The sequence below is a fragment of the Pipistrellus kuhlii genome, unplaced genomic scaffold, assembly GCF_014108245.1.
Source record: "Pipistrellus kuhlii isolate mPipKuh1 unplaced genomic scaffold, mPipKuh1.p scaffold_m20_p_1, whole genome shotgun sequence".
Lineage (NCBI taxonomy): Eukaryota > Metazoa > Chordata > Mammalia > Chiroptera > Vespertilionidae > Pipistrellus > Pipistrellus kuhlii.
In genome coordinates, this window is record NW_023425404.1 from 188009693 (window position 1) to 188036030 (window position 26338).

At 38.7% G+C, this 26338-nt stretch overlaps 1 protein-coding gene across 1 annotated transcript in view; it reads right to left on the reverse strand.

Annotated features, from left to right (window-relative positions):
* The window catches only part of LOC118708294 (cytosolic beta-glucosidase), a 119287-nt gene that overhangs the window by 49389 nt on the left and 43560 nt on the right, over window positions 1-26338 (reverse strand). Inside the window, exons 4-5 of the mRNA XM_036419503.2 lie at window positions 19042-19838; window positions 18208-18331 (exon numbers count right to left, since the gene is read on the reverse strand). Of these exons, the coding sequence (XP_036275396.1) occupies window positions 18208-18331; window positions 19042-19838 (921 nt within the window). The remainder of the gene's footprint in view (window positions 1-18207; window positions 18332-19041; window positions 19839-26338) is intronic.

The following is a 26338-nucleotide window of genomic DNA, read 5'->3' on the forward strand; positions in this document are numbered from 1 at the left end:
CTTGGGCATGTCAGCTGGCATGAGAAAGATATCATGGAAGAGAAGACTATTGGTAGGAATGAAAGGATTTAGGGCAAAATAGGGATGTAAAGGAAGGCAGAATGAGACCAAAGAAGGACTGATGAATTTTATGTCCTATAGTGATTAAACCATCAAAGTCAATCTGTTCACCCAAAAACATACACTACTAACTGAGGTCACAAAGGGACAATAGTGCTGATAATTTTTTTTAAATATATTTTATTGATTTTTTTTTTGCCCCCCTCCTTCCCTCCCACACATCCCCTCCCTCTCCAGAGTTTTGTGTCCATTGGTTGTACTTATATACATGTTATAAAAGTCCTTTGGTTGATCTATTATCTCTCCCAGATCGTCCTCCCCTCCCCGCTGTAATTTGACAGTCTACTTGTTGATATACTGTCTCTATATCTATCTTTTGGTTCATCAGTTTATAATGTTCTTTATCATCCACAAATGAGTGAGGTCATGTGGTGTTTTTCTTTCATTGATTGGCTTATTTCACTCAGCATGATGTTCTCCAATTCCATCCAGGTTGCTGCAAATGATGAGAATTCCTTCTTTTTTATGGCAGCATAGTATTCCATTGTGTAGATGTACCATAGTTTTTGGATCCAATCAACTGCTGACGGGCACCTAGGCTGTTTCCAAATTCTGGCTATTGTAGATTGTGCTGCTATGAAAGTAGGGGTGCATATATCCTTTCTGATTGGTGTTTCTAGTTTCTTGAGATATATTCCTAGAAGTGGGATTAGTGGGTCAAATGGGAGTTCCATTTTCAGTTTTTTGAGGAAACTCCACACTGTTCTCCACAGTGGTTGCACCAGTCTGCATTCCCACCTGCAGTGCACGAGGGTTCCTTTTTCTCCGCAACCTCTCCAACACTTGTCGTTTGTTGACTTGCTGATGTTGGCCATTCTGACAGGTGTGAGATGGTACCGCATTGTTGTTTTGATTTGCATCTCTCGGACAATTAGTGACTTTGAGCATGTTTTCATGTGTCTTTTGGCCTTCCTTCTGTCTTCTTTTGAAAATGTTCTATTTAGGTCCATTGCCCATTTTTTAATTGGATTTTCATCTTCCTTTTATTTAGTTGTATAAGCTGTTTGTAGATGTTGGAGATTAAACCTTTATCAGTGGTATCATTTGCAAATATGTTCTCCCACACAGTGGGCTTTCTTGTTGTTTTGTTGATGGTTTCTTTTGCTGTAAAAAAGCTTTTTATTTTGATGTAGTCCCATTTGTTTATTTTCTCTTTAGCTTCCATTGCCCTAGGGGTAGTATCAGTGAAGAAGTTCTTTTGGCATCCGTCTGAGATTTTGCTGCCTGTGGATGCTTCTAGTATTTTTATGGTTTCCCGTCTGATGTTTAAGTCCTGTATCCATTTTGAGTTTATTTTTGTGAATGGTGTAAGTTGGTGATCTAGTTTCATTCTTTTGCAAGTGTCTGTCCGATTTTCCCAACACCATTTATTGAAGAAACTGTCTTGACTCCATTGTATATTCGTGCCTCCTTTGTCAAATATTAATTGAGCATAGTGATTTGGGTTGATATCTGGGTTTTCAATTCTATTCCATTGATCTATATGTCTGTTCTTGTGCCAGTACCAGGCTGTTTTGAGAACAGTGGCTTTGTAATATAGTTTGAAGTCTGGTATTGAGATTCCTCCTACCTTACTCTTCTTTCTCAGGATTGCTGTGGCTATTCGGGGTCTTTTATTGTTCCAAATGAACTTTTGGAGAGTTCTTTCAAGGTCGGTGAAATATGTCGTTGGTATTTTAATGGGGAGTGCATTGAACCTATAGATTGCTTTAGGAAGTATGGACATTTTGATGATGTTGATTCTACCAATCCATGAACATGGTATGTTCTTCCATCTCCTTACATCTTCCTCTATCTCTTTTTTCAGTGTCGTGTAGTTTTCCGCAAATAGGTCCTTTACTTCCTTAGTTAAATTTATTCCTAGGTATCTTAATTTTTTTGGTGCGATGGTAAATGGAATTGCTTTTTTAGTCTCTGTTTCTGCGGTTTCACTGTTGGTGTATAGAAATGCCATGGATTTCTTGGCATTAATTTTGTATCCTGCTACATTGCCAAATTCATTTCTTAAGTCAATTAGTTTTTTAATGGAGTCTTTTGGGTTTTTTATGTACAATATCATGTCATCTGCAAATAATGATAACTTTACTTCTTCTTTTCCAATTTGGATGCCTTTTATTTCCTCCTCTTGTCTAATTGCAATGGCTAGTACTTCCAGTACTATGTCAAACAGGAGTGGCCAGAGTGGGCATCCCTGTCTTGTTCCTGTTCTTAGAGGGAATGGTTTTAGTTTTTGCCCATTGAGTATAATGTTGGCTGTGGGTTTATCATATATAGCTTTTATTATGTTGAGGTATGATCCTTGTACTCCCACCTTGGTAAGAGTTTTTATCAGAAAAGGGTGTTGGATTTTATCAAATGCTTTTTCTGCATCAATTGATATGACTATATGATTTTTATCTTTCAATTTGTTTATGTGATGTATCACATTTATTGATTTGCGGATATTGTACCATCCTTGCATTCCTGGAATAAATCCTACTTGGTCATGGTGTATGATCTTTGTGATGTTCTTCTGGAGTCGATTTGCTAGAATTTTGTTGAGGATTTTGGCATCTATGTTCATGAGGGATATTGGCCTGTAATTCTCTTTCATTGAGTTGTCTTTATCTGGTTTTGGTATTAGGGTGATGCTGGCTTCATAGAGGAGTTTGGAAGTGTTCCTTCCTCTTGGATTTTTTGGAATAGTCTGAGGAAGATAGGTTTTAGTTCTTCCTTGAATGTTTGGTAAAACTCTCCTGTGAAGCCATCTGGCCCTGGGCTTTTGTTTGCTGGAAGCTTTTGGATGACTGTTTCAATTTCTTCCCACGTCACTGGTCTATTGAGATTTTTAGATTCTTCCTGATTGAGTTTTGGCAGTTTGTATTTTTCTAGGAATATGTCCATTTCCTCCAGGTTGTTCAGTTTGTTGGAATAGAGTTGTTCGTAGTATTTTGTAACAATCCGTTGTATTTTGGTGGGGTCTGTTGTTATTTCACCTCTTTCATTTCTGATTTTGTTTATTTGGGTCCTCTCTCTTTGTTTCTTGGTTAGCCTGGCTAGAGGTCCATCTATCTTGTTTATCCTTTCAAAGAACCAGCTCTTGGTTTTGTTGATCTTATGTATTGTTTCTTTGGTCTCTATGTCATTTATCTGTGCTCTGATTTTTGTTATTTCCTTCCTTCTGCTTACACTGGGCTTTTTTTGTTGCTCTTTTTCTAACTCTTTGAGTTGTAGAGTTAGATCATCTGTTACCATTTTTTCTAGTTTTTTGCAATAGGCTTGTAAGGATATGAACTTCCCTCTCAAAATTGCTTTTGCTGTGTCCCATAGATTTTGGATTGTTGTGTTTTCATTGTCATTTGTTTCCAGGATGTTTTTAATTTCTTCCTTGATTTCTCTGGTAACCCAGTCCTTGTTTAATAGCATGTTGTTTAGTCTCCATGTGTTTGATATCTTTGGATTATTTTTATTGTAGTTAATTTCCAGTTTTATGCCATTATGATCTGAGAAGATGCTTGATATGATTTCTATCTTCTTGAATTTGAAAAGACTTTGCCTACGTCCCAAAATGTGGTCTATCTTTGAGAATGTGCCATGTAGTGCTGATAAATTTTTGAAGAGATATTATTTTTAACATAGGTCTGTTGTTAAGCCATATATTAAAGCAGCCTAGGACATTATTGAGGGAAGGAGAGAAGGAGAAAAACTGTGGTAAATGAAAAGAAGAAGCACAAAAGTGCTAAATAAAGTACATAAACTTTCATCAAGAAGATTACATATGCCTGGATTGCAGGCTCAGTTCAATGTGCAGGATGCAGCCAATCAATGATTCCCTCTCATCCTTGATGTTTCTATCTCTCTCTTCCTCTCTGAAATCAATAAAAATATATTTTAAAAGTGAAGGTTACATAGCCTAAAATGCCCGGTGAACATAAGTCTAAAATAAGACTGGACAAAGAGAAAGGTTGATAAAACTTCTAAACAGATTGATTATTAATGTCAGTTGATATGACCATCTCTAGGAATCCATAGGAACAGAACAAACAACCATATGTGCTAGAAGACATACTTACTCATCCAAGCAAAATCAGATTGGATGACCAGCATTATGACCTTGGGATCAAGAATATGCAAGGAGGACCTTGTGTAGACTCAGACTATTGCCTAAGAATATTTAAAGATTAATTCTAGCCTGGCCAGCATTGCTCAATTGACCTGCTCAATTGACCTATGAACCAGGATGTCACAGTTTGGTTCCTGGCCAGGGCACTTGCCTGGGTTGTGGGCTCAATCCCCAGTGGAGAGCATGCAGGAGGCAGCTGAGCAATGATTCTCTCTCATCATTGATGTTTTTCTCTCTCTCTCTCTCTCTCTCTCTCTCTCTCTCTCTCTCTCTCTCTCTCTCTCTCTCTTCCTCTCCCTTTCTCTCTGAATCCAGTAAAAAAAAATGTATTTCTTACAAAAGATTAATTCTAGGATTTCCAACTGGCAATAAGTTAACACATCAGCTCTGAGAATGGACATAGTACTAGCATGAAGTGAACCTATCCAGTGAATTCCCAGTTTATCCATAAGGGGAAAATTTGGGGTTTAACCATATACAATAAACTTTTTATTAGTCAGATTGTCAGGAAGTGAAGTGCTCCAGCTAATCAAATATTTTTTGTTAATTGTTACCACATGCAGAAGGATTACAAATTTTGGAAGAATGAGAATAAATTAAAATACACTTTATGCCGAAACTAAACTGATTATAATGTAATCTTCCTCTAATTATTCAGAATGCATTTCAGGGTCATCAAGAGAAGCATAAATTATCAGTGCTTGATGACTATGCAGGAAGTCACAATTTTTCTAAAATCCTGGTTAATAGATGCTGGCTAACAAAGAATTCACTGCAGTACTCATTATTTGGGGGATTTATGTGCTAGGCATTTTCCTAGGATATGAAGTATATCATTAATCCTTACCAAAAACCAAATGTTACAGATGGTGAACTAATATTCATAGAGTTAGAATAAGTTGTCCGAGATTCCACAGCGTGAAAGGGTGTCAGAGCCAGCTTTGTAATGCAAAACTGACCTAAAAGAATGCTCTCCTTCACTATCTCAAACCAGAAGTCCGTGTTGTGAGAAAGTATCCATAACATCTACTGGCTTTCTGAACAAAACTTATGCCCGCTCAATGTGGCACATTATTTGCTTTTCCAGGAGTGCTGATGGATTTTTTTTTTGAGCCATTTTTCAGGTTGTACCACGTATTCATTAGCAATATATTCAAAGCAAACTTTAGCCATAAAATATTTTTGAATTTTTATTTAAATGAAAGGCTAACAGCTCATTCAAAGGATGAACAACATAGCCTGAAGGAAGAAAAAGGTTTTAAGAGGCTAAGTCAAAAGAGCCTTTGCCACATAACTGAATGATCTACCCACAAATGTATACACTTAACATACACTTATTTACTCATATTTTATGTGATGATCAATTTTTGTGTCTTTCCACTTATTTTAAACTATAAAACAAATTTGATTTAACTATTACTTAGGAATAAAAACAACTCTGTTCATTTAAAATTATTGAAGACTGGTTTTGAATCCATTAAAGAAATGAATTCCACTTAATTCAGAGAGAAAAGCATTGTTTCATCAACTGAGGTGAGCCATTCCCCCTCCCATCATCTATCTGTTAGTCTGACCTCCTCAATGGTTGTGTGTGTGTGGATGTGTGCGCACGCCCTGGCACTCATACTTGTGCAGATTTTTTTCTTTATTGAGAAATTTAAGACTTTGCTACATCAAATAAAAACAATTTCTGAGAGGGGGTGAAAATTAAAACTCAAAATAGAAGGAAAAAATAAGTTAACACTTTCTGGGACACAGCAGAAACAGATAATGTATATATTTTTTAAATTTATTTTTATTGTTGAAAATATTACAGTTTTCCTCCTTTTCTCCCATTCACCCCCTCTATTCCACTCCCACCACCTCCCCAGGCCTGTCTTTTAATTAAAAAATTCTAGGTGCTTCATACATGCTCATGATGCTTAGAGAGAACCTGTCCAGAGGTGGGCGCTGTTGCTGTTGCTGCCCCTTAGACAAAGAAAATCCCAGCTCCTTAATGTTTCCATCTGAAACATGTGTGGCTTTCTGTTCACCTTCACTCGCTAGCACCAATTAAAGTCCTTCAAGGTTTAAATAAATGCCTTTTCTTCCTCCACCTATAATGGTTTCACTTATCTCTATAGCAGCCAGTGATTCCTATAATGGGATTTCACAAACACGGGGAAAATGGTTGAACTTTAGAATGGCACAAAATAATCTCAGGCCACGCTACTGGTTCATTAGCTAATCTCCTTCACACACAGGACATTGCTGTTGCTGAGGTGACCCTATTCAAAGAGATGGGTCTCCCGCTCCCTCCTCTGCTTGTAGCACTTCCAGATAAGCCTTAAGACTTACTTTCTATTCCAAAAGAAACTATGTTCATCTCTAGTGCTAGGCTAATATTTTTATTGTATTGAAGAAAATGCTACCTATACAGTAACTTGGGGTAAAAGGAATCCTGATTGGAGTAAGCCCGGGGCTCAAAATTCAGAAGAGAAAAACAGACTGCCCATGTATGAAGTCTCTACACAGAATTATGGTAAGTAGGTAATTATGAAAGTGCTACAGCTTGATCCTTCCTTCTAATTCGGGATCTCGCTCAGAAACAAAAGTTTCATGCTCAAGTTAAATTTAAGGAGAGTTAAAATTACCGTACTGCCTAACTGAATTAAATCATGCATTTATGGCAAAGCTTAAAAATCATACTTAACTGTCTTAAAACTTGATAGATTGGATGGTGCTTGCTTTGTTCCTGTTCTGAAAGGAGATTTCACTGCTCAGATGCTTTGAACTGAATTGTCCATTCAATTTCCTCTCTGAGATTTTATGCTCTCTACAGTAACTTTGTTAAACTTGAATCTGAGATGGCCCTTCTGACTCTGAACTTTAAGGAATAACTTTCTCAGGGGAAGTAAAGTGGACCCATTTTCAATATAAGTGAATAGCAAAGTTAGAATCCAGATTGAGGGGGGGAGGAATTACCTAATACCTGAATCAGTATTAAGAGAAATGGTTCATTGAAGATCAAGGTCTAAATTTATGTCTAGATAAGAAAGGTGTTTACATTTAAAATGAAGCAGCTAGATGGGAAGAATGAAGAAAGTAAAAATAAGACTGTTAATTATAATCTCTTATACTTAATTTTATAGTCTAAGAAATTAGGAAGAGTTCTAATAAAATGTGATTCTTTGTGAAATATTTTTTTTTTATTTCAGAGAGGAAGGGAGAGAGGGATTGAATCATTGATTGGTTGCCTCCTGCATGTCCTACACTGGGGATGGAGCCCACAACCCGGGCATGCACCTTGACTGGGAATGGAACCATGACCTCTATGTTTATAAGTTGATGTTCAACTACTGAGCCATACCATCCAGGAAAAAGAATAATTCTTGATATGCATGCCTAGGAAAGATTCTTAGAGGGCTACATAATTTTTAAACTGAAAAATTTCCCTACGATAGCTAGTTCAAGCCTTTTATTTTTCCAAAAAGTAAACTGAGGCACTGTTTTAATATAAAGTTTAAAAACTTTAGCATATACTTTAACTATTGTCACATCAAACCAAACTTTAACATCAAAAGGCTAGAAGTAGCACCCATGCATAATCTCAATGCATGGAAATTGTACTCATAATTATAAAAGCAATCTACCATTTCTTTAAAAATTAAAAAAGCAAAATTATGGTATAAAAATAATATTTTAATGAAATTCCCAGGAGCAATCCTGTTTTCCTGTTAATCTAGAGTAAATCTCCTAGTCACTTCTTAAACGTTTACTGAACAATTACTGACTGCTAAGTATATAGCTCAAAACTCCAAAATTTTATTCTAGTCAGAATTTTGTCTTTAAAATAGTGAATAAAACATTTATAGACACTGTTCTACCTATGAATGCCTATACCATTTAATGCCTTCCATTTTCTTCTAAAATGATTTTCCCTTCCATTCAAGGATTATAATTGGTATTACCACCAATAATCAAAATACTTCTCAACTTCTAGATATTGAATTGTCTTATTCAATAAGTACTTAATTGTGACAAGGCTACAGTTGTGCAAGAGGCCCATGAATTGGTTTTGACACCAGTTAATGTTTTTATTCAAAATGTTTTTATTCAAAATTTTCTTCTACAGTGCCACGATCATTATTGGAAAAATAAGGTATAATTAACCAGAATTTTCTCAATAATGAGTCCAGAAAAGCTCGAAGGAACAATATTTATATCCCTGTAGAGTGACTGATGAGCATAAGTAAAGTTGAAGAAAAATTCATACTGTTTAGGGTTTGATTATCAATACTACAAACCCAGAAACATATTCTAGTGTACACAAACCTAATCCTCACTGATGAATTTGCAAGATGATGATTTATAAAACATAGTATAATCCTATATAATAAATGCCTAGGTAGTGTCACCCTTTATGCTGCATCATCACAAGATGGCCACCACAAGATAGCCACCATAAGATGGCCACTACAAGAAGGTCCCCACAAGATGGCTGGCAGGGGCATGCAATTGTGGGTGATCAGGCTGGCAGGGGAGGGTAGTTGGGGGCAAACAGGCAAGCAGGGCAGAGCAGTTGGGGGCAATTGGGTCAGCAGAAGAAGTCAGAAAGACCAGGCCAGGAGGGGAGGGCAGTTAGGGGTGACCAGGCTGGCAGGGGGCAGCATTTAGGGGAAATTGGGCTTGAAGGAGAGGGCAGTTGGGGGCAACCAGGCCTGCAGGGGAGGACAGTCAGTGGTGACCAAGCCTACAGGGGAGGACAGTCAGGGGTGACCAGGCCAGCAGGTGAGGGCAGTTAAGTGTCAATTAGGCTGGCAGGCAAAAGCGTTAGGGGCAATCAGACAGGCAGGCAAGCAGTTGGTACCCAGCAGTACTGGATTGTGAGAGGGATATCCCAGTTTGGAGAGAGTGCAGGCTGGGCTGAGGGACATACACACACACACACACACACACACACACACACACACACACGCCATGCAGGAATTTTGTGCACCGGGCCTCTAATAATTTATAACAGGGAATATACCTTTCCAAGCTTTGAAAACTCAAGTTAAGCTTTCTGAGTAGCGAGACTAATACTAATACCTGTTCATTCATATCTCCCTGTTCTTTCTATGATCCCACAGCTATCCAATGGAATCCTTCTTAATACAGTTATCCAGGCAACCTCTGTTAATCACACTAAGATAAATTCTATTAGCCTTGTTCAAGCCAGTGCTTTCTTTTATTCTCCAGATAACTAAGGGGCCAAGTAATAAGCAGATTATTTTGGAAATGAGGAATTAAAATCTAATGTAGGCAGATGCTTGAGGGCCACTTCACCTGGGCCTTGGCAAAACCTGATAAGTTCACCTTCTCTCAATTCCAACAGCCCCCTTATCATCTAAATATTCCAGCTCTCTCCTGGAACAGGTTTAAAAACATCATTATCTGTTCAAAGCCCTCTTTTCATTTTCTTTGAATATATACACAGAAGTGGAATTGTTGGATCACATACTTGTCTTATTTTTAACTTTCTGAGGAAACTTGACACTTTTTTCCATAGTGGCTGAACAACAGTGCACAAAGATCCTCTCTCTCAACATCCTTGCCAACACTTACCTTTTATATTCTTGATGATAACCAAGACACATATGCACTCCTATGTTTTACGTAGTATCATCCACAATAACCAATGTATGGAAACAATCTAAGTGTCCATCAACAAATGAATGAATAAAGAAGTTGATATATATAATTCTGCTTTGAGGAAAAGGGAAGCCTTGTCATCTGAGACAACATGATGGTCATTTAGGTCATTATGCTAAAAGAAATAAGTCACAGAACAACAAACACTGTATTATATCACTTATACATGGAGTCTGAAAAAAAAAAAAAAAAGCCAAACTCCTGGAAACAGAGTAGAATGGTGGGAACTGGAGGCATAGTTGGCACTTAGGGGGGATTAGGGTTATGTCATCTAAGCATACAAACCGAGAACTAATAAATCAATAAGTACTGGAGAGCTAATGCACACCATGGTAATTACAGTCAACAATACTGTATTCTAAATCTCAAAGTTGCTAAGAGACTAGATCTTAATTGTTCCCACTACAGACAAGAAATGATAATTAAGTAATGTGATAAATAGAGGTGCTTGCTAACAATAGGGTAATAATTATATTGCAATATATAAATAAAGATGCAAACCTTAAACACAAAACGTTACATGTACATTATATTTAATTTAAAAAATCATTATCAAAGTATTCCTCTTTTTTCTCTCTTTGACAAGATTCCATTGAGTCTATTCATATTGGAAAAGTAGCTTTCCTTCAGATGAACAATACTGCAATTATTTTACAGTCCTCTTTTTTAAGTTATAAAAATAAAATTGAGCTCTGTTTACCACTCTATCACAAAAACACTCCTGACAGATAGTCAATAAAAAGGGAGGGTACATTTTGAATGATCTGAAATTTTTTAAAAGGTTTATAGTCACTGTACAATTCACTGGGCTTGGGATGATAGGGGAATCTTAAGTAATGATCCCCTCAGAAAAGCCTAAAGGACTGTCCATCTGCAGAGGCACAGCTTAGGTATTAGAATGCAATGGAAAGAGAAGCTAAAGAATGGTTTCCAATCAGAAAGCACCAGGCAGATTCTCTGACATGTGCAAGAGCTGCTTCTTACATGGGTAACTCCATGAAGCTTGTTTCCAGGAAACGGAGGCAGCAGGCTCTAGGTCTCTAAGAGGGTGTGCCTGCTAAATGGTCTGTCCCGTATCACATTAATATGCGTCCCACCTGGATGAGCCTGGTGAAGCAGTTCAACAACAATGTGAATGTGTGTGTGTGTGTGTGTGTGTGTGTGTGTGTGTGTGTGTGTTTCTGAGCTTATCCAAGTGCTGCACCAATCACCTGATCATAGTACACATCCTCTAAGACCCCTAAATTGATCATTCTGTCATAGTAGTTGAGAAATGTGCAGAAGCAAAACACATAAAATCTAAGAATTGTAGATGTTGAAAGAATCATCAAGCACCAATTTCTCCCCTTTGCAACACTGAGGTCCGGATAATCTATTTTGGCCAGAGGTAAAAAAAAACAAACAAAAAAAAAACTTAAAGGTAATAGTAAATATATCAAATATGAAAATAACATTTAACACTGGAAGGTGTTCAGAGCATACGCATACATAAATTCTCTCATGGTATTTTCACAACTGACAGGGTTAGGCAGAAGAGCAATTAGCATTAGTCCCATTCAACGGGTGATGAAGTTGACCTTCAGACAGCAGTCATGATAACTTATCCAAAGGCTCACCAATAGAACATGGACTTAGTCCCTGTCTTCACTCTCCAAGCCCTACAGACTTCCTGCTCCACCATGCTTCATTTGGGCAACAGAAGGCACAGGTAAATATGCCACTGAATGTAACTACAGGAGAAATCAGGAAGGTCATCTGGCGTATCTGCTCCAGGTGAGCTCTCTAATCTCTGGCTCTCTGAGTTCCTATGTGGTGTGAGTGTGTAGGTTTGTGAAAAACAAATATATCGGAAAGTGTTTTCTTCATGACCTCAAATTCCACAATCTGTAAACTGTCACATACTAACAATTCTCGTGCACAGCCTTCGAATCTCATTCTTCCTTCTCTGTTCTGACATTGACAATCTTTGCTAGAGGCCACCCAGTCCAGCCAGGGGCCACAGTACAATGTGATTCCAACATCCCCCTCCACATATCCTAAGCTGCAAGCATCCATGAGCTATAGGATGAACTGCTTCACAGAGGCTAAACTGACAAGGATGTATTTTGAGAAGCAATAAAACAATAAGCATGGAGTGGGCATCAATATTCAGGTACTTGGGTCTCTATTCTGAGCTTGCAATGGATTTTTAATTGGTTGGTTTTTCTAAAAGGTCAATACATTAACCTTTGAGATCTCCCCTTAATTCTCAGAATTCTTACATGCACATTTAGAAAAACACGGGTGTTTAACACATTTTGTCCAGTTAAATAGGCCTCTGTGATCTGAAATTGACATAGGCAGGTGGCTGCCAGGTCTGCGCTACGTTGGGAAATGGATGGATTTCTCCGTTACCCCTCTCCATGGGAAGGAGAAGTGGAAAGGGGAGGAGAATGCTGACAGACAACAGCAGGGTGAGTCTGTGCTCAGCATCTTGTCCTGGTGGTATACCCAAGATGCAAGATTTATAACCTCCTTGTTGCCATGCATCAGCTTCAACACTTCCAGTGAAGTCTTCAATAACTTTGACGACATCTTGCTGAGGGGTTTTGTCATTAAAAGCCGAAAGCTGGTCATTAACAAACCTTCTCTGCAGTCATCTACCGCTGTGCTAAGTCAGGCGCGAATCCGACTGGAAAGTTGGGCTTGCTCACAAACTTTCCAGAAGGCTGCTTTTGTTCCCCTTATGTGGGCTATATTTCTTTAGGGAAAGGAAATACAGTTCCCAATCATTTAATCATTTATTTCTCATTATCCGTTGATTAACTTTTCTCGGATAGACACCACCAAATTCAACAAGCATGTGTAGAACACCTACCAGCTGACAGAAATGATGCTCAGGACTGAACATATAATTATGAAAAAGACACAGCTCCAACTCCAAGAGGATTTATAGGGCACCTCCCAAAACACAAACAAAAACACCAACAAAACTTTAATTTTGCTAATGTGCCAGACTCTGTGTTTAGGCTGTAGAAGCATTATCTTATTCTTTTTTTTTTTTTTTTTTTGCCACTTTTTAGAAGGTAAATGGCTTTCTTATGCCCATTTTAAAGATCAGATGGCTGAAGTGTTGTCTGGTAAAGAATTTTGCCAAAAGTATTGAGCTTGTAAGAGGCAAAACAGGTTCTAAAGCCACATCTTGCCTGACTTGAAGAACCAAGTTCATGTACTCCAAACAGCAGGAGGATTGGGCAAGGCAGAAGGCAGAGACTAGCATTCCAAGGCGAGGAAAGATCATGAGCCAAGAGAAAAGTAGGCGCCTGCTGGGTAGGTGTGAGGCCAGGCTGAACACAGGCTTGAATCCTCTTGGGGAGAATTTGGTCTTGCCAGAGTATTGCCCATTGGGAATAACCTTCACCCACTTCTTGCCTCACCATAACACGCAGATGAGTGAGGTATCCATTTGCATGTGTATACATATGAACTTACACCTGCTGCTTGCTCTAGCCGAGCAAAGACTGGTGTACATTAAGGACAGAATGAAGATTCCTATGATGTGAGAAAACTTAAACTCTCTAAGAACACGGCTTCCCGAACTTCCACAGAAACTCACTTGTCAGAGCCACCCAGCTACCCAGTTGCCTGACAGTTGTTTCTGCTGCCAGTGATGGGGTTTTCACCTAATCTGGCGACCTCTCTAATGGAAATAATGAAGGAAGGAAGGTGTTTGCTGCTTTCTCCTCCACAGGATTCAACTGTCAGTGTTACAACACTCACTCAGAGCTTCCCCCGAAAGAATGACAGAGAAACATGTCGACAGGAGGGAATATTCTGCTATCACTTTTAGAGACTTGGTGGTGGGGAGAGTAAAAAAAAAAAAAAAAAAAAGTATTAGAATGACATTTTTAAAATAACGAGGTGATAAATATATTCTTAAGAGTACATATTTTATAAAAATAATTATTACCATTGGTAGAGGGCCTACAATGTGTCAGGCAATTGCTAGGGGGAGGTTCCACAATAGCTCATTAAATGAAGTCTTTACAACGACCACACCAGGGAAAGTGTTATCCTGTTTTTACAGACCAAACTGAGTAAGAGTTTGGGAGGGTGAACAATTTGCCTAATGCCTCTCACTGAATATTTAGCAGAGATGGAAATGCAAGCCTAGTTGCGTGTTATTTCAAGTTTTTGGTGTCTTCACTGTGTTGCTTTGCTCTTATCTATATCTACACTAATTAAAAACACAGCCTATTTAGAGGCATTTAAATAATGTAACAATTAAAAAGACATTAGCTGACTTCCTTTCCTCCCTTCTGTAAGATGACATTCTACTCTTTTCTTTTCCCAACAGGAGACAGAAGCATTATCTTCCTTTTTACTCCCCAATTAACTGCTGGGGATTTCACCTGAAGAGATCAGTGAGGCCTCTAAGCAGATGCCATTGACCCAACTATAGTGTCGTTATGTGCCTGCCCATATGTGTGATGTTGAAGAGAAGGATTTGTTCATGGAAATCACAAAACCATCATCCATCTGACTCCCTGAGTTCTGGTGGATTCTCACCTGCAGCAATTCCTATGAATGTCTTCATTGGCCTGTTATTATTTTGAATTGCTGATGGTGTGCTTTTTGCTAAGAAAGTACTCAGCAATCAAGATCATCAGTGCTACCTCCGAGGAATCTCTGGAATTCGATTAGTAAGCACAGCTCTACTCCTGTGATAGCAGGCAGGATAGGGGATGTCTGAACTCTGTCCAAGGTCACAGGACCTAACAGCTCAAGTCCAGGCAGCATGAAGCACTCTCAAAGAATACATGTCAGCAAAGAGAGCCAAAGGTGAGCAAAAAGTTCTGTGTGGTGGGATAACAAGCTCTCTGAGTCAGAAAGCAGACCTTATCAAACACCTAAATAGTAGCAGTACTATTACTAATAATGCACACATCCTACCTTGGTCCAGCAAATATTGCCTAGTAACTTTGTGATCTTGATCTAATGGTTTAGCCTCTTTGAAACTCAGTTTTCTCATCTGCAAAGTAGGAGCAGTGACCTCACATAACTTTTGGAAAGCAAATGAGATGGAGTCAATTAAGACTCATTTTGTTCCATGTGATAGAAACCCAATCAGAATCAGGTGAAGCAGAAAGAGCACTTAATTAAAAGTAAAAGTAATGTATCTCAAGAATATGTACACAGCTGGGTTGAGGAAACACTGGAACTAGAAGCCCAAGTGCCATCTGGAATTTCTCTTCATTTTCTGTAGCCACTTCCCTTGAGGCACCTGCAGCCCTTCTCATTGCTCATAGCTGAAGAGGCAGGGCATGGCCACCAATGTTACATCCCCCACTAACTCAAGCTAAGAAACAAGGAAACTGATTGGTCCAAGGGAAGAAATGGGATTGGCCCAGCTCATATCATGTGCCTATATCTAGACCAATCAATTATCTGTTGGCAAGGAGCAGTATTTTATTCTACTTACACTAGTAACCCAGTATACAAAAATTGTGCATGGGGGAGGGGGGGTATCCCTCAGACTAGCCTGCACCCTCTCCAATCTGGGACCGCTTAGGGGATGTCTGACTGCCGATTAACAGTTGGACATCGCTCTTGTAATCCAGGTTGCTGGCGCCTAACCACTCACCTGCCTGATTGCCCCTAACCACTTTGCCTTCTGGCCTGCTCGCCCCTAACTGTCCTCCTGACAGCCTGTTTGCCCCCAACTGCCCCCCCTGCTGCCCTGCTCACTGCTCACCCCCAACTGCCCTCTGCCAGCCTGATCACCTCCAACAACCCCTCCCCACTGGCCTGATCACCCACAACTGCCATCCCATCCTGGCCTGATTACCCAAAACTGCCTTCCCTTCTTGGCCCCTAATTGCCTCTACTTCGGCCTCACCACCATGGCTTTGTCCAGAAGAACATCCATTGGTCTCCTGGAAGGTCTCCCAGTCTAATTAGCATATTACCCTTTTATTAGTATAGATAGAGGCCTGGTGCACAGGTGGAGGCCAGCTGATTTGCCTTAAAGAGTGTCCCAGATCAGGGTGGGGGTTCCCTTGTGGGGCAGAGCGACCTGGATGAGGGGCCTGTGGTGGTTTTCAGGCTGGCCATGCCCCCCCGTTGGGGTGAAGGGGTCCCCACTGGGGATGGTGCTGGCCTGAGTGAGAGGCTGGGGCAGTTTTCAGGCTAGCCACACCTTCTTCAGGGTGGGGGTCCCCAATGGAGTGCCTGGCCAGCCTGGGTGAGGAGCTGATAGCTGTTTGCAGGCCCTTCCCTTGTAGCCTGGCCTGGGTGACCCAAGCCTTCCATATGCTCCAGCTGGCTCTGTGGCTGCTGCCATCTTTGTCCCACTAATTTGCATATTCCCTTCTGATTGGCTGTGGGCATCACAGAGTGATGATCAATTACCATATTTCTCTCTTATTAGTATAGATGGCTGTCCCTATGGGTAAGCCTGAGGATGGGAAAGGTGAGTATTTCATAGAAGAAATAGGATTAGTTACAAGAAAGTTTCTTGACAGATGAAATAATTGATTTCCACTGCAACAATATATGAAAAATAGCTATCACTATACCCAGTACAGAATAACTACACATATCTATGAGTTTATTGTCAATATTTAGAATTCTTCACTTTATGAAAGTGATATTTTTATAAAGCCAGATGAATACAGCATTATGTGTTAATTATAATGAATATAGATTATCTAATGTTAAAAATCAGAGGAGGACATAGATGCTCTGAACAATCAAACTTTTAAGGGCACAGTATTTTGTCCATCAATTTAAACAAAATATAAAATCAACAAGTTGAAAGCAGGAGTTTGTTCCCTAACCCTATTCCATTCTCCTGTCCTTCAGAAACCCAACTCACATTTTCCACCCCTGCTTTCAATTTTCAATTATTTTTGGACTTCAGTTGTTTTAATTTCGGGGGTCCATCACTGATATTTTATCACTAAAGATCTCAAGTACTGTGTAAAGTACCCAAAACTATTTAAAAGACCAATTGAAGGACCTTACATGCTTAGCACTAAACATGTAAGCTAAAGATGAAAACCACCAATTCCTGTTTTTCCCTCTTTCCCCAAAACACACAGAACCATTTTAGACAAGTCATTTGTGGCCCCTGCATCACCCCTAAATCTTCCTGGTAGTAACTAGCTTACTTGTCTCTCAGGATGAAGCTGGGATCATCAATGAATTAGGTATAAATGGGCCCATTTACAGGGAAAAGTGGGAAGGAAAAAAAATGAGAGATTCCCCTTTCTGATCAGAATGTGAACTCCCTCCTAGAGGAAGAATATGTTTTCTGTGTAAGACAAATAGATTAGATTGCTTGGGTTAAATTGGAGGAATTCAATTGCACTCTGCCAATAAAGTCCAGGCCTGAGTGAGGAATCAAGTCAACATATTTTAGGTTTTAGAAAGAAAGCAGTTAGTGTTACTTTCCAGAATTAACTTCTGGCTTCTTCCAGTATATTACTAATTAATTTTTGAAAGAATCAATTTAGGACTTTTCAAATAAAATGATGAGAGAGAAGTAATGCCTAACATGCTAAAAAAAAAAAAAAGATATTGAAAATCTCATCTTGCATTGGATTTTGTTGCTATGATACGATTCCTCTATAGGGAAGAGAAATTAAATTTATAAAGCAATAGTGTTCCAAATGGTAGCCAAAAGGGGGTAGGGTCACAGTTTTAGAAATGTGTGTTATCAGTTAAAGATTACTACTTCACATTCCTTTTTAAATATGAAAAGAATTCCATGAGGGAAAGAAGTTACCAGAATAATAATATTGTCTAGAAATAAATTTCACAAAATCTATAGAACAACAATGAAAAATGTTCCTAACTGGGCTAATATGTTATAGCTTAAATGAAACATGTTGGTTAAAGTCTCCTGCCACTTTAAAAAGTATTAGACAAATGCTTAACTTTTTTTTGCTTTAAAAATTCCATCAGTTCATTTCTTGGTAGATAGGATATTAAAATATGCAAATAAGCATGCTCTAGTTGGTCAATGCTAATCTTTTTGTAATAACTAATGTTCTCTTCCAACTGCCACCACTCCTCCTATTCATGTCACCTTCACCCAGGAGTCACAAAATGCTGAAGACAGTCGCTTTTTACTTGATTAAATTTTAGGAGGTTGAAACTAGGCCAAAATCCTCACCCTACTCTTTCCTAAATACTTTCTCTCCTCTCTCTTAATTACACGGCTTTCCACTGATTTACATGAATTTCAGCTTTCAACATCATTGGTCTTTGCTGAATGCAAATAGGCACATAAGTTTGCACAATTGATCTTTCATCATTTCAAATGGTACCTTTGAACAGTTCCTGAAATGTCTGTCTGAAATACTCCCAGCGTTGAGTGTCATCAAGAGATGTGAGGTCACCCTGGGGAAACCCATTCTCGGTGATGTAAATTACAGGGTTATTATACATATCCTGGAACAAGAGAGCAGAAGTTTTATTCCAAACAGATGTAGGAAAAAAATGGCTCATAAAGTCAGGTGCATTATCCTCTATCTTCTCCAAGCTCCAGCCCCAAACTAGTTTTCAGCAAATTGCACTGACCCTATTAACTTAATTTTCCACGCACTGATCTTTTATGACTAACAATGGGAAAGCAAAACTGTGCAAATGTGCATGAAGACAGTCAAATGACTCCTGTTATAATGGGAAGACAGAAATATCTTTCTGCCATCAGCATCTGCTGACTGTCACTGCTCCTTAACCCTTTGGTCTCACCAACAGCTACACTCTCTATCCCCCCTACACTCTCTATCCCCCCTGGAAAACTGATAACTTGACATTTTAATTTCAGCTACCTGGATGCCATCCAGCAAAACAGAGATGCAAAAAGGATCCAACTATTTCAACGCTTAGAAAGCCTTTTAATAATGACAGCCAGGACACCAGCCTGAAAACAATAGCCAAGCTATTCCTATGGCCACGGATGACTTAACAGGGAGTCCTAACTTTGACAATGATTTTGAAGCCTAGTTACCCCTCACCAGTTTATTTCCTAATCTTCTCTTTTCAGGCCAACACTGGTATATGCTATTGCCTACAATCATTTTTTTTCAGGTTTGTATGCACATATACACCTTACTTCCCATCTTCACTTATGTATATGAACACAAATATGCATTTACCTTAATGTATTTTAGTAGTTTTCTTATTCCCCATGGCACCACATAGACCCAATCCACATGTATCCAAGCTGGGTCTGGAAAAATGTCCAACTCCACATCCTGGAGAACACCCAGTTCTCCTTTATCATTCTCCCGGTACTTGACTAGGCGACTTGAATAATACTGCACAGCAAAAAAATCAGCTGTGCCTTTGATCATCCTCTTCTCTTCTTCGGTAAATTCTGGAAGCCTGGATGATGGATAGCCTTGCCTTTTACTCATGGAGGCGATCTGGGACTTGACAACTTCTGGATAATCACCATCAATAAAAATGGGTTTCGCAAAGAAATCCAAGTGGAAAGCCAAGGCTCTTTTAGCAGCTTCCTGGTCAGACTCTGAGTTGGGATCTGCGGGTTCCACCCAGCCACAGAACAATGCTAGGGACACCAGACCCTTCTGTTCCTTTCGGAATAAGGAATCATAGCTGTGCCAGGCTCTGGCATGGGCCTTAATCAAATTATGAGCTGCCTGATAGCCTCCAGTTCCCAGGTGAGGTACACCAGGAGGAAATGCACCCAAATCATATGCCAGCAGGGCATACATATTAGGCTCATTTATGGTGATCCACTGCTTGACTCGATCCCCAAACATCTTGAAGCAAAACCGGGCATATGCATCAAAAGATTCAATGATTGTGTCTGACAACCAACCTCCCTGATCTTCTAATGTCTGCGGCAAATCAAAGTGGAAGAGAGTCACTATGGGCGTAATCCGATTTGCTAACAAATCATCAATCATCTTGTTGTAATAGTCAATTCCTAGGGAGAAAAAAAGAAGATATGTAAGAATAAAATTTATTTTTAGTATGTTGGCAATAACTTTTAAAAGAGAGATGATCGGAAATAATTTCCTAAATAATTTTCATTCAAAATAAGGTCTATCACTTCCTACATATAATCATTTAAAGGCTGAGAGGAATCTGGAAGAATTCCAAGGAAGACTGGCCTGGCCGGTCAGTGAGTGGGAGAGTGATGGGATGACATGATTGTAGAAGATGTGTGTTCTGAATGGGATGCATTTAGTCAAGTTGCTATCACATAACTTTGTATTATTGCTATAGACTTAAGTTGTTTATTTTTTATATGCAAGATTTGCCTTTTAACTGTACTAGAATACAAATCCCGTTAGAAAAAAACTAAGTCTATTTTACCTCTGGATTCCCCAAATCTTGTCATAATATTGTAAATTTGGTAGATATACTCAATAAATATTTGAGTGAAGGAGTAAATCTCAATAATAATCAATATGAAGTAAAAGAATTAAACCAGATAACCGACTTAGTGCTTCTACAGAACCATTAGTCTCAAAAGTCTAAGAAGAAAAGCTCACTGTACATGAACAAGGGCTCAGCACCTGTCCCAGAATGTGGGGTACAGGGCATTTAGGACCTTAAGGAATACTAGGTTGTGGTGTCTGCTCTAAAATTCTGGCATATCCTTGGGAATACACACCACCCCTGGCTCTGGCTCTCTGCTGAATCTCCAGTGTGGAATGTGATATAAGTGAGCTTGCAGGATTGTGGCAGAGCTCAGAGGTGTTATTAAGTCAGAGATGCTCAGAAACCAATGCCAACATGATGTCAGGCCCACAGTGATGATAACTCTTAACTTGAAAAGACTACATGATGAGAGGCTGATGATAGTACTTTGTGTGATTTTAGTATAAGAGTATGGCAGTAGCCTACACTGAGAAGAGATAAGCTATCTTTGCTTTGGAAAGGTTGTTTCCTGGCCAATAATTATAATTTCACATTAGAATTGTGTTATATTAAAAGTTTACCTAGAAATAGGGTCTCTTTCCCTTTCCTTTAATACAGTATCCTCCAATTATTCAAAAAAAAGGTAATAAGATAGACATTTGTATGTGTTTCTTTCAGTCAATCATTAATTTATGCATTTCTTAAATGCACATTTATAGAGAAGCTACTTTACACTGGACTTAAACACAGATGTAAGGTGAAACACTGCCCTTGTCCTCAGGGAGCTTACAATTTAGTAGGAACTCTAGATAAATTCATAAACAATTACAATACAGTATTACCAGTTAAATAAGGAGACATATGTAACACCTTCATAACTTAAAAAAAAGAAGTACAGAATACTATTTAAGCCTGTGATAAATAAGACCCATTGCAAACTGAGAGCATTTGAAACTTTATTATAAAAGCAATGTACTGTAACAATTTCAAAAGGCAACCATGATGCCTAAATTCTATGTCAACTCCTGCACTATCTCAGTGAACTTGGCAAGTGACTTCATCTTTCTGAACTATCTTTCCCTTCCTGTCAAATGTGAACAATAATAGAAACCCAGTTTAATAATTGCTATGTGAGCCAAAACCGGTTTGGCTCAGTGGATAGAGTGTCAGTCTGCAGACTGAAGGGTCCCAGGTTCGATTCCGGTAAAGGGCATGTACATTGTTTGCGGGCACGTCCCTGGTAGGGGGTGTGCCAGAGGTGGCTGGTCGATGTTTCTCTCTCATCGATATTTCTAGCTCTCTATCTCTCTTCCTGACTCTGTGTGGAAAATCAATAAAATATATATAAAGAAAAATAAATAAATAAAAAATAATTGCTATGTGAGTTTAAAGAGTTGAAAAGGTGAACATGTTTAGCACTGGTGTTGGCATAAGATAAAGCCTTAGTATAGGTTACCTATCATCTTAATTATTATTATTATTATTATTATTATCATTAAAATTATTATTAATTAGTGACATCTAAATTGATACTCAAAGGATAAATGGAAGTCACCCAGAAGGAAAAAAAAAAATAGAGTGATCCAAGAAGAGAAAAGGGGAAAGCAAATGTCAAAAAGCAAAGGAGATATGGAAATAACACACATACACACAACCGAACAACAACAACAAACCCAAATGTGAACAGAGCAAGGGAGTCAGCCATCAGCACTAGTATTTGATAGACTCAAAGGCTTTCAGGGAGGAGGGAAAGTTTTACAGTGATAAAGGGGGACCTTTATGTATATGCAGATTAGAGGTTGTTGGCACAGGGCAGAAGTGGGGCATCTTAAACACTTGGTTTGGGGAACATATTTGGCTCTCTCTGCTTGATTCTGAATTGGAAGCAGGAGTCAGGGGAGACTAAAACAAAGAAGCTGGCAGTTGTTGACCAAGTTCTGACTTTTCCGGGTGACTGCTGCTGTCTCCAGTTTGCCTTCCTTGGCTTCGTAGTGGACCTGAGTTTCATCCTCAAATATGGCCTGTCATTGTCATTTCCATATTTATTCTCTTAGCAGCATATGAGGAGAGCGTATAGCTCAGCAGAGGAGGTATCAGAATGGTGAGAGGTAAGCAGAAGCCAATTTATGCGAGGTCATGTGCTATCTGCCTGTTTATAAAAGTGGATATTTCAAACAATGGCTCACTTATCTTGCAAACTGGAACATAATGTGAATCATATATAACAAATCCATACTTGGAAGAGCCATTTGAATGCCATTACTCACTTAGTAGCCAGAATAAGCCCCCCACCCCACCTCAAGGTGTCCATGGATCATATGAATGGATTACTTTACTAGTACATAGCAAAAGGGACTTGGCTGATGTGGTTAAGGTTAAGAATCCTGAAGTGGAATGATTTCTCTAGATTGTTCATGTAGGCCAAATCTAACCACAGGAGTCATGAGAAGTGGGGGTGGATGGCAGAATGGTGGGTCAGAAAGATGTAATAGAAAAGCTGACAGCATGAGATGATGGGCTCCACCCATTATTGCTGACTTTGAAGATGGAGAAAGGGAGCCATGAACCAAGAAAGGAAGGTGGACCCTGGAAGCTGAAAATGGTCTTCAGCTGACAACCATCAGGAAATAAAGACTTCAGCCTTACAGCCACAAGAAACTGAATTCTCCTGTCAACTTGAAAAAGCCAAGAACAAGACTGGATCCTTCAGAAAAGAAAAAAAAGAAAAGAAAAGAAAAACAATAAGAAAAAAACATAGCCCTGTATGCAGCTTGGCCAGACCTGTCAGAATTCTGATTGACAGGACTCTAAGGTAATACTATGTGTGTTGCTGTACACTGCTAAGTTTGTGGTAGTTTGTGACAGCATCAATAAAACTAATACACTCACCAAAATTTATAAAATTTTGTTTTCTCTCTCAATGAAAGTGCATTCCGTCATCCTATCTCTTGACCTCGGTAAACTCACACATCCTCATTTGTAAAATGGGGTCTCTGAAGACGGTATAATGGAATCATCTTGGAACTGGTTGTGTTAAGGTTCACAGAGCCAATTCCTTCCATTGCCTTTGCATATAAAGATACCAACTTTTATTTATTGCATTCATACGTAAGTCCAAGAGGTGGGTATTTTGCCGAAACTGGTTTGGCTCAGTGGTAGAACGTCGGTCTGTGGACTGAAAGGTCCCAAGTTCGATTCCGGTCAGGGGCATGTATGTTGGTTGCAGGTACAGCCCCGATTTGGGGTGTGCAAGAGGCAGCTGGTCAATGTTTCTCTCTCATCGACGTTTCTAGCTCTCTATCTCTCTCCCTTCCTCTCTGTAAAAAATCAATAAAATATATTTAAAAAAAAAAAAAGAGGTGGGTATTTTTATCTTTAATGAACATAACGGAAAACTGAGATTCTGAGAGAGTGAGAACTGGACTTAAAGTGCCCATGTTGTCTTATGGCACAGCCAACATTTAAACCCATTTGTCTCACTGCAAAGACCTTCCCATAGCGACATTCCATTTCTCTTATTTACTGCTTTAGAACCAGAAATGTAGGGATTTTGTTTTTCTAGCCTTTGGTGATTTGAATCATATATTGTTTTTCTTTTTTGGAGGAATCAATGATTTATCTCTTGTAAGCATCATTAGATATGGCACAGTCATTAATGATAGCAATCAATGCAATTAAAACAACATAATTCTCAATTGAATTAAAGATTAAAAATATACTTAAATTTTTTTCTCACATATCAGCATGGCTGAGTAAGAAAGGACTTCATAATTAATCCTTAACTTCCTAGAATGGAACATTTTATTTCTGGTCTGTAGGGTTTATTTGGTGTTGTAATGAAACTTTCCCATGATGCAGTGGAGGGAGGTTTTTAAGATTAGAGCTTCGGAGTCAGACAATTCAGTCAAAGGGTCATGGACAAAGCATCTGGCCTCTCAACACCCAAGTTTCTTCATCTATAAAGAGGAATAGTAAGAGTGCCACCTCGTGCGTGTAGTGAGTAACAAAATAGAAAAAAAAATCAAAGTGTTCTTTAGATTTAACAGACTGATACAATTCTATGCATACATGCATATTATAAATGATTATCTGTTACCAATCTAGGGATCTTGAAATCTTAGCTGTCACTTGGACTCTACACTGCATCTGGATATTAGAAAAAGATTGGCTATTTTAATTATTGACACTTTCATGGTCTTCTTATATTATTACTACCATCTTCTCTGTCTTAATGAAGACTATTTATTTTAATTTGACCATTGAAAATATGAAGCATATTTGAGTTAAAGAGCTTTTGGATATAAGAAAAATGCAACCCACTCAGATTAAATCAAATATAAAGGTGACAGTAGGGGCTGGTAACTGGTTGGTATTGGGATGCAGTGAGCATTCTTTCAAATAATCAAGAGATATAATCTATCAAATAATAGAAAATGATTGCAAATGGAACTCAATTGAAAAAACTCTTTGTGTCAAGAAATTCTGGTCTCTCTCATCCCAGCTTTTCTGGATACACTGACTATGTGGCTGGCTTTCTCACAGAGCCAGTTTTCTCTATGCACCCAATTTGCCATGTTTCAAAATGGCCATCTCATCTGACGAGGCTCACCATCAACCAACTCAGCTTCTCAGATCCTCAATTCCAAACATCCCTGAGAAAAAAAGAAGCCAATAGGTCAATATGGCCTTCTTCAATGAGGTTCACAAATCCAATGTCACAAAGAACTCTTTCCCTCATCCAGTCAGCTGTGGCCAGGAGTGGAGCAGGATTATGTCGAACAAAGAAATTGAGAAAATTCCTTGTGGAAAATGTGTGGCTCAAATTTGAAGAAAAAAAAAAAAATGATGTCTCAGTATAAAACATAATTGAACTAGAATCCTCCTAGGCAAACTATAAATGTATTAGTGCAGAATTAATTTTGGTAGAGTGGCTACACATGTCAAACATATGATAATTCTCTAAGTTCACTCCTTTCCAGACCCACACAACCAATTTCTTTCATTGCCATAGGTTCTCTTGGCACATTACCTGTATTAGTCACCAACTGCTGCTGTAACAAATCACCATAAACCCAGTAGTAGCCTAAAACAACACAAATGTATTATCCTACAGTTCTGGTATAAGATATCCAAAATGGTTCTCTCTGAGCTAAAATCAAGATGACAGCAGGGCTACATCTGTTCTAGAGGCTTTCAAGGAGAATTCATTTCCTTGCCTATCGAGGCATCTAGCGGCTACCTTTATTCCTTGGCTCATGGCCCCTTCCTCCATCTTCAAAGCCAGGACAGTAACATCTTCTCTTCTTTCTGAGCTCTGCTTCAGTCCTTTTATCTTTTCTCTTCCTGATCTTCTTGCCTCCTTCTTATAAGGATATATGTGATTACATTGGAAGCACCCAGATAATCCAGGATGATTTCTTCAGCAAGAGAACCTTACCTTAATCATATCTGTAAAGTCCCTTATACCAGGTAAAAGAATATATTCACAGTTTCTAAGAATTAGGAGATGGACAAATTTGGGGAACAGGGCTGCCATATTGCTCAACATAGAGTAAGAAATCAGTAAAATTTCTGGTGTTAATTTATTTAGTTAACATCCCTGCTAAATGTGCTCATATTTTAAATCTTAAAATGAACAAGAAATTCTACATAAGCCTTCCTTTTTATTTTATTTCTAATACTTGAGTCTCTTACTAATCACCCAAAACTCATACTTGTGGCAGATAAGAAAATGCACTTGAACAGTTGAGAAATACAGAAATATGTGATTTCAGTTACCAGCTCAATCTCTTCTTATTAAACCTTGAATACTTGACATTTGAAATAGAAAGACTGTGTAACAATTCCATTTTGTAAAATATTCTTCCAATTTAGCAACACAGGATTTTATAAGCTTCCAAATGTCTTCTAATCAAGCTTTAAAACAGGGAGTCAAGTGCGCGCGCACACACACACACACACACACACAAAGGGGGGTTCTTGGAAAGAACAGTGACAAGGAATTTCCAATTCTTTTCATGCTCCTTGAGAAAATATTTAAACAGGGGGAAAAAAAAACCA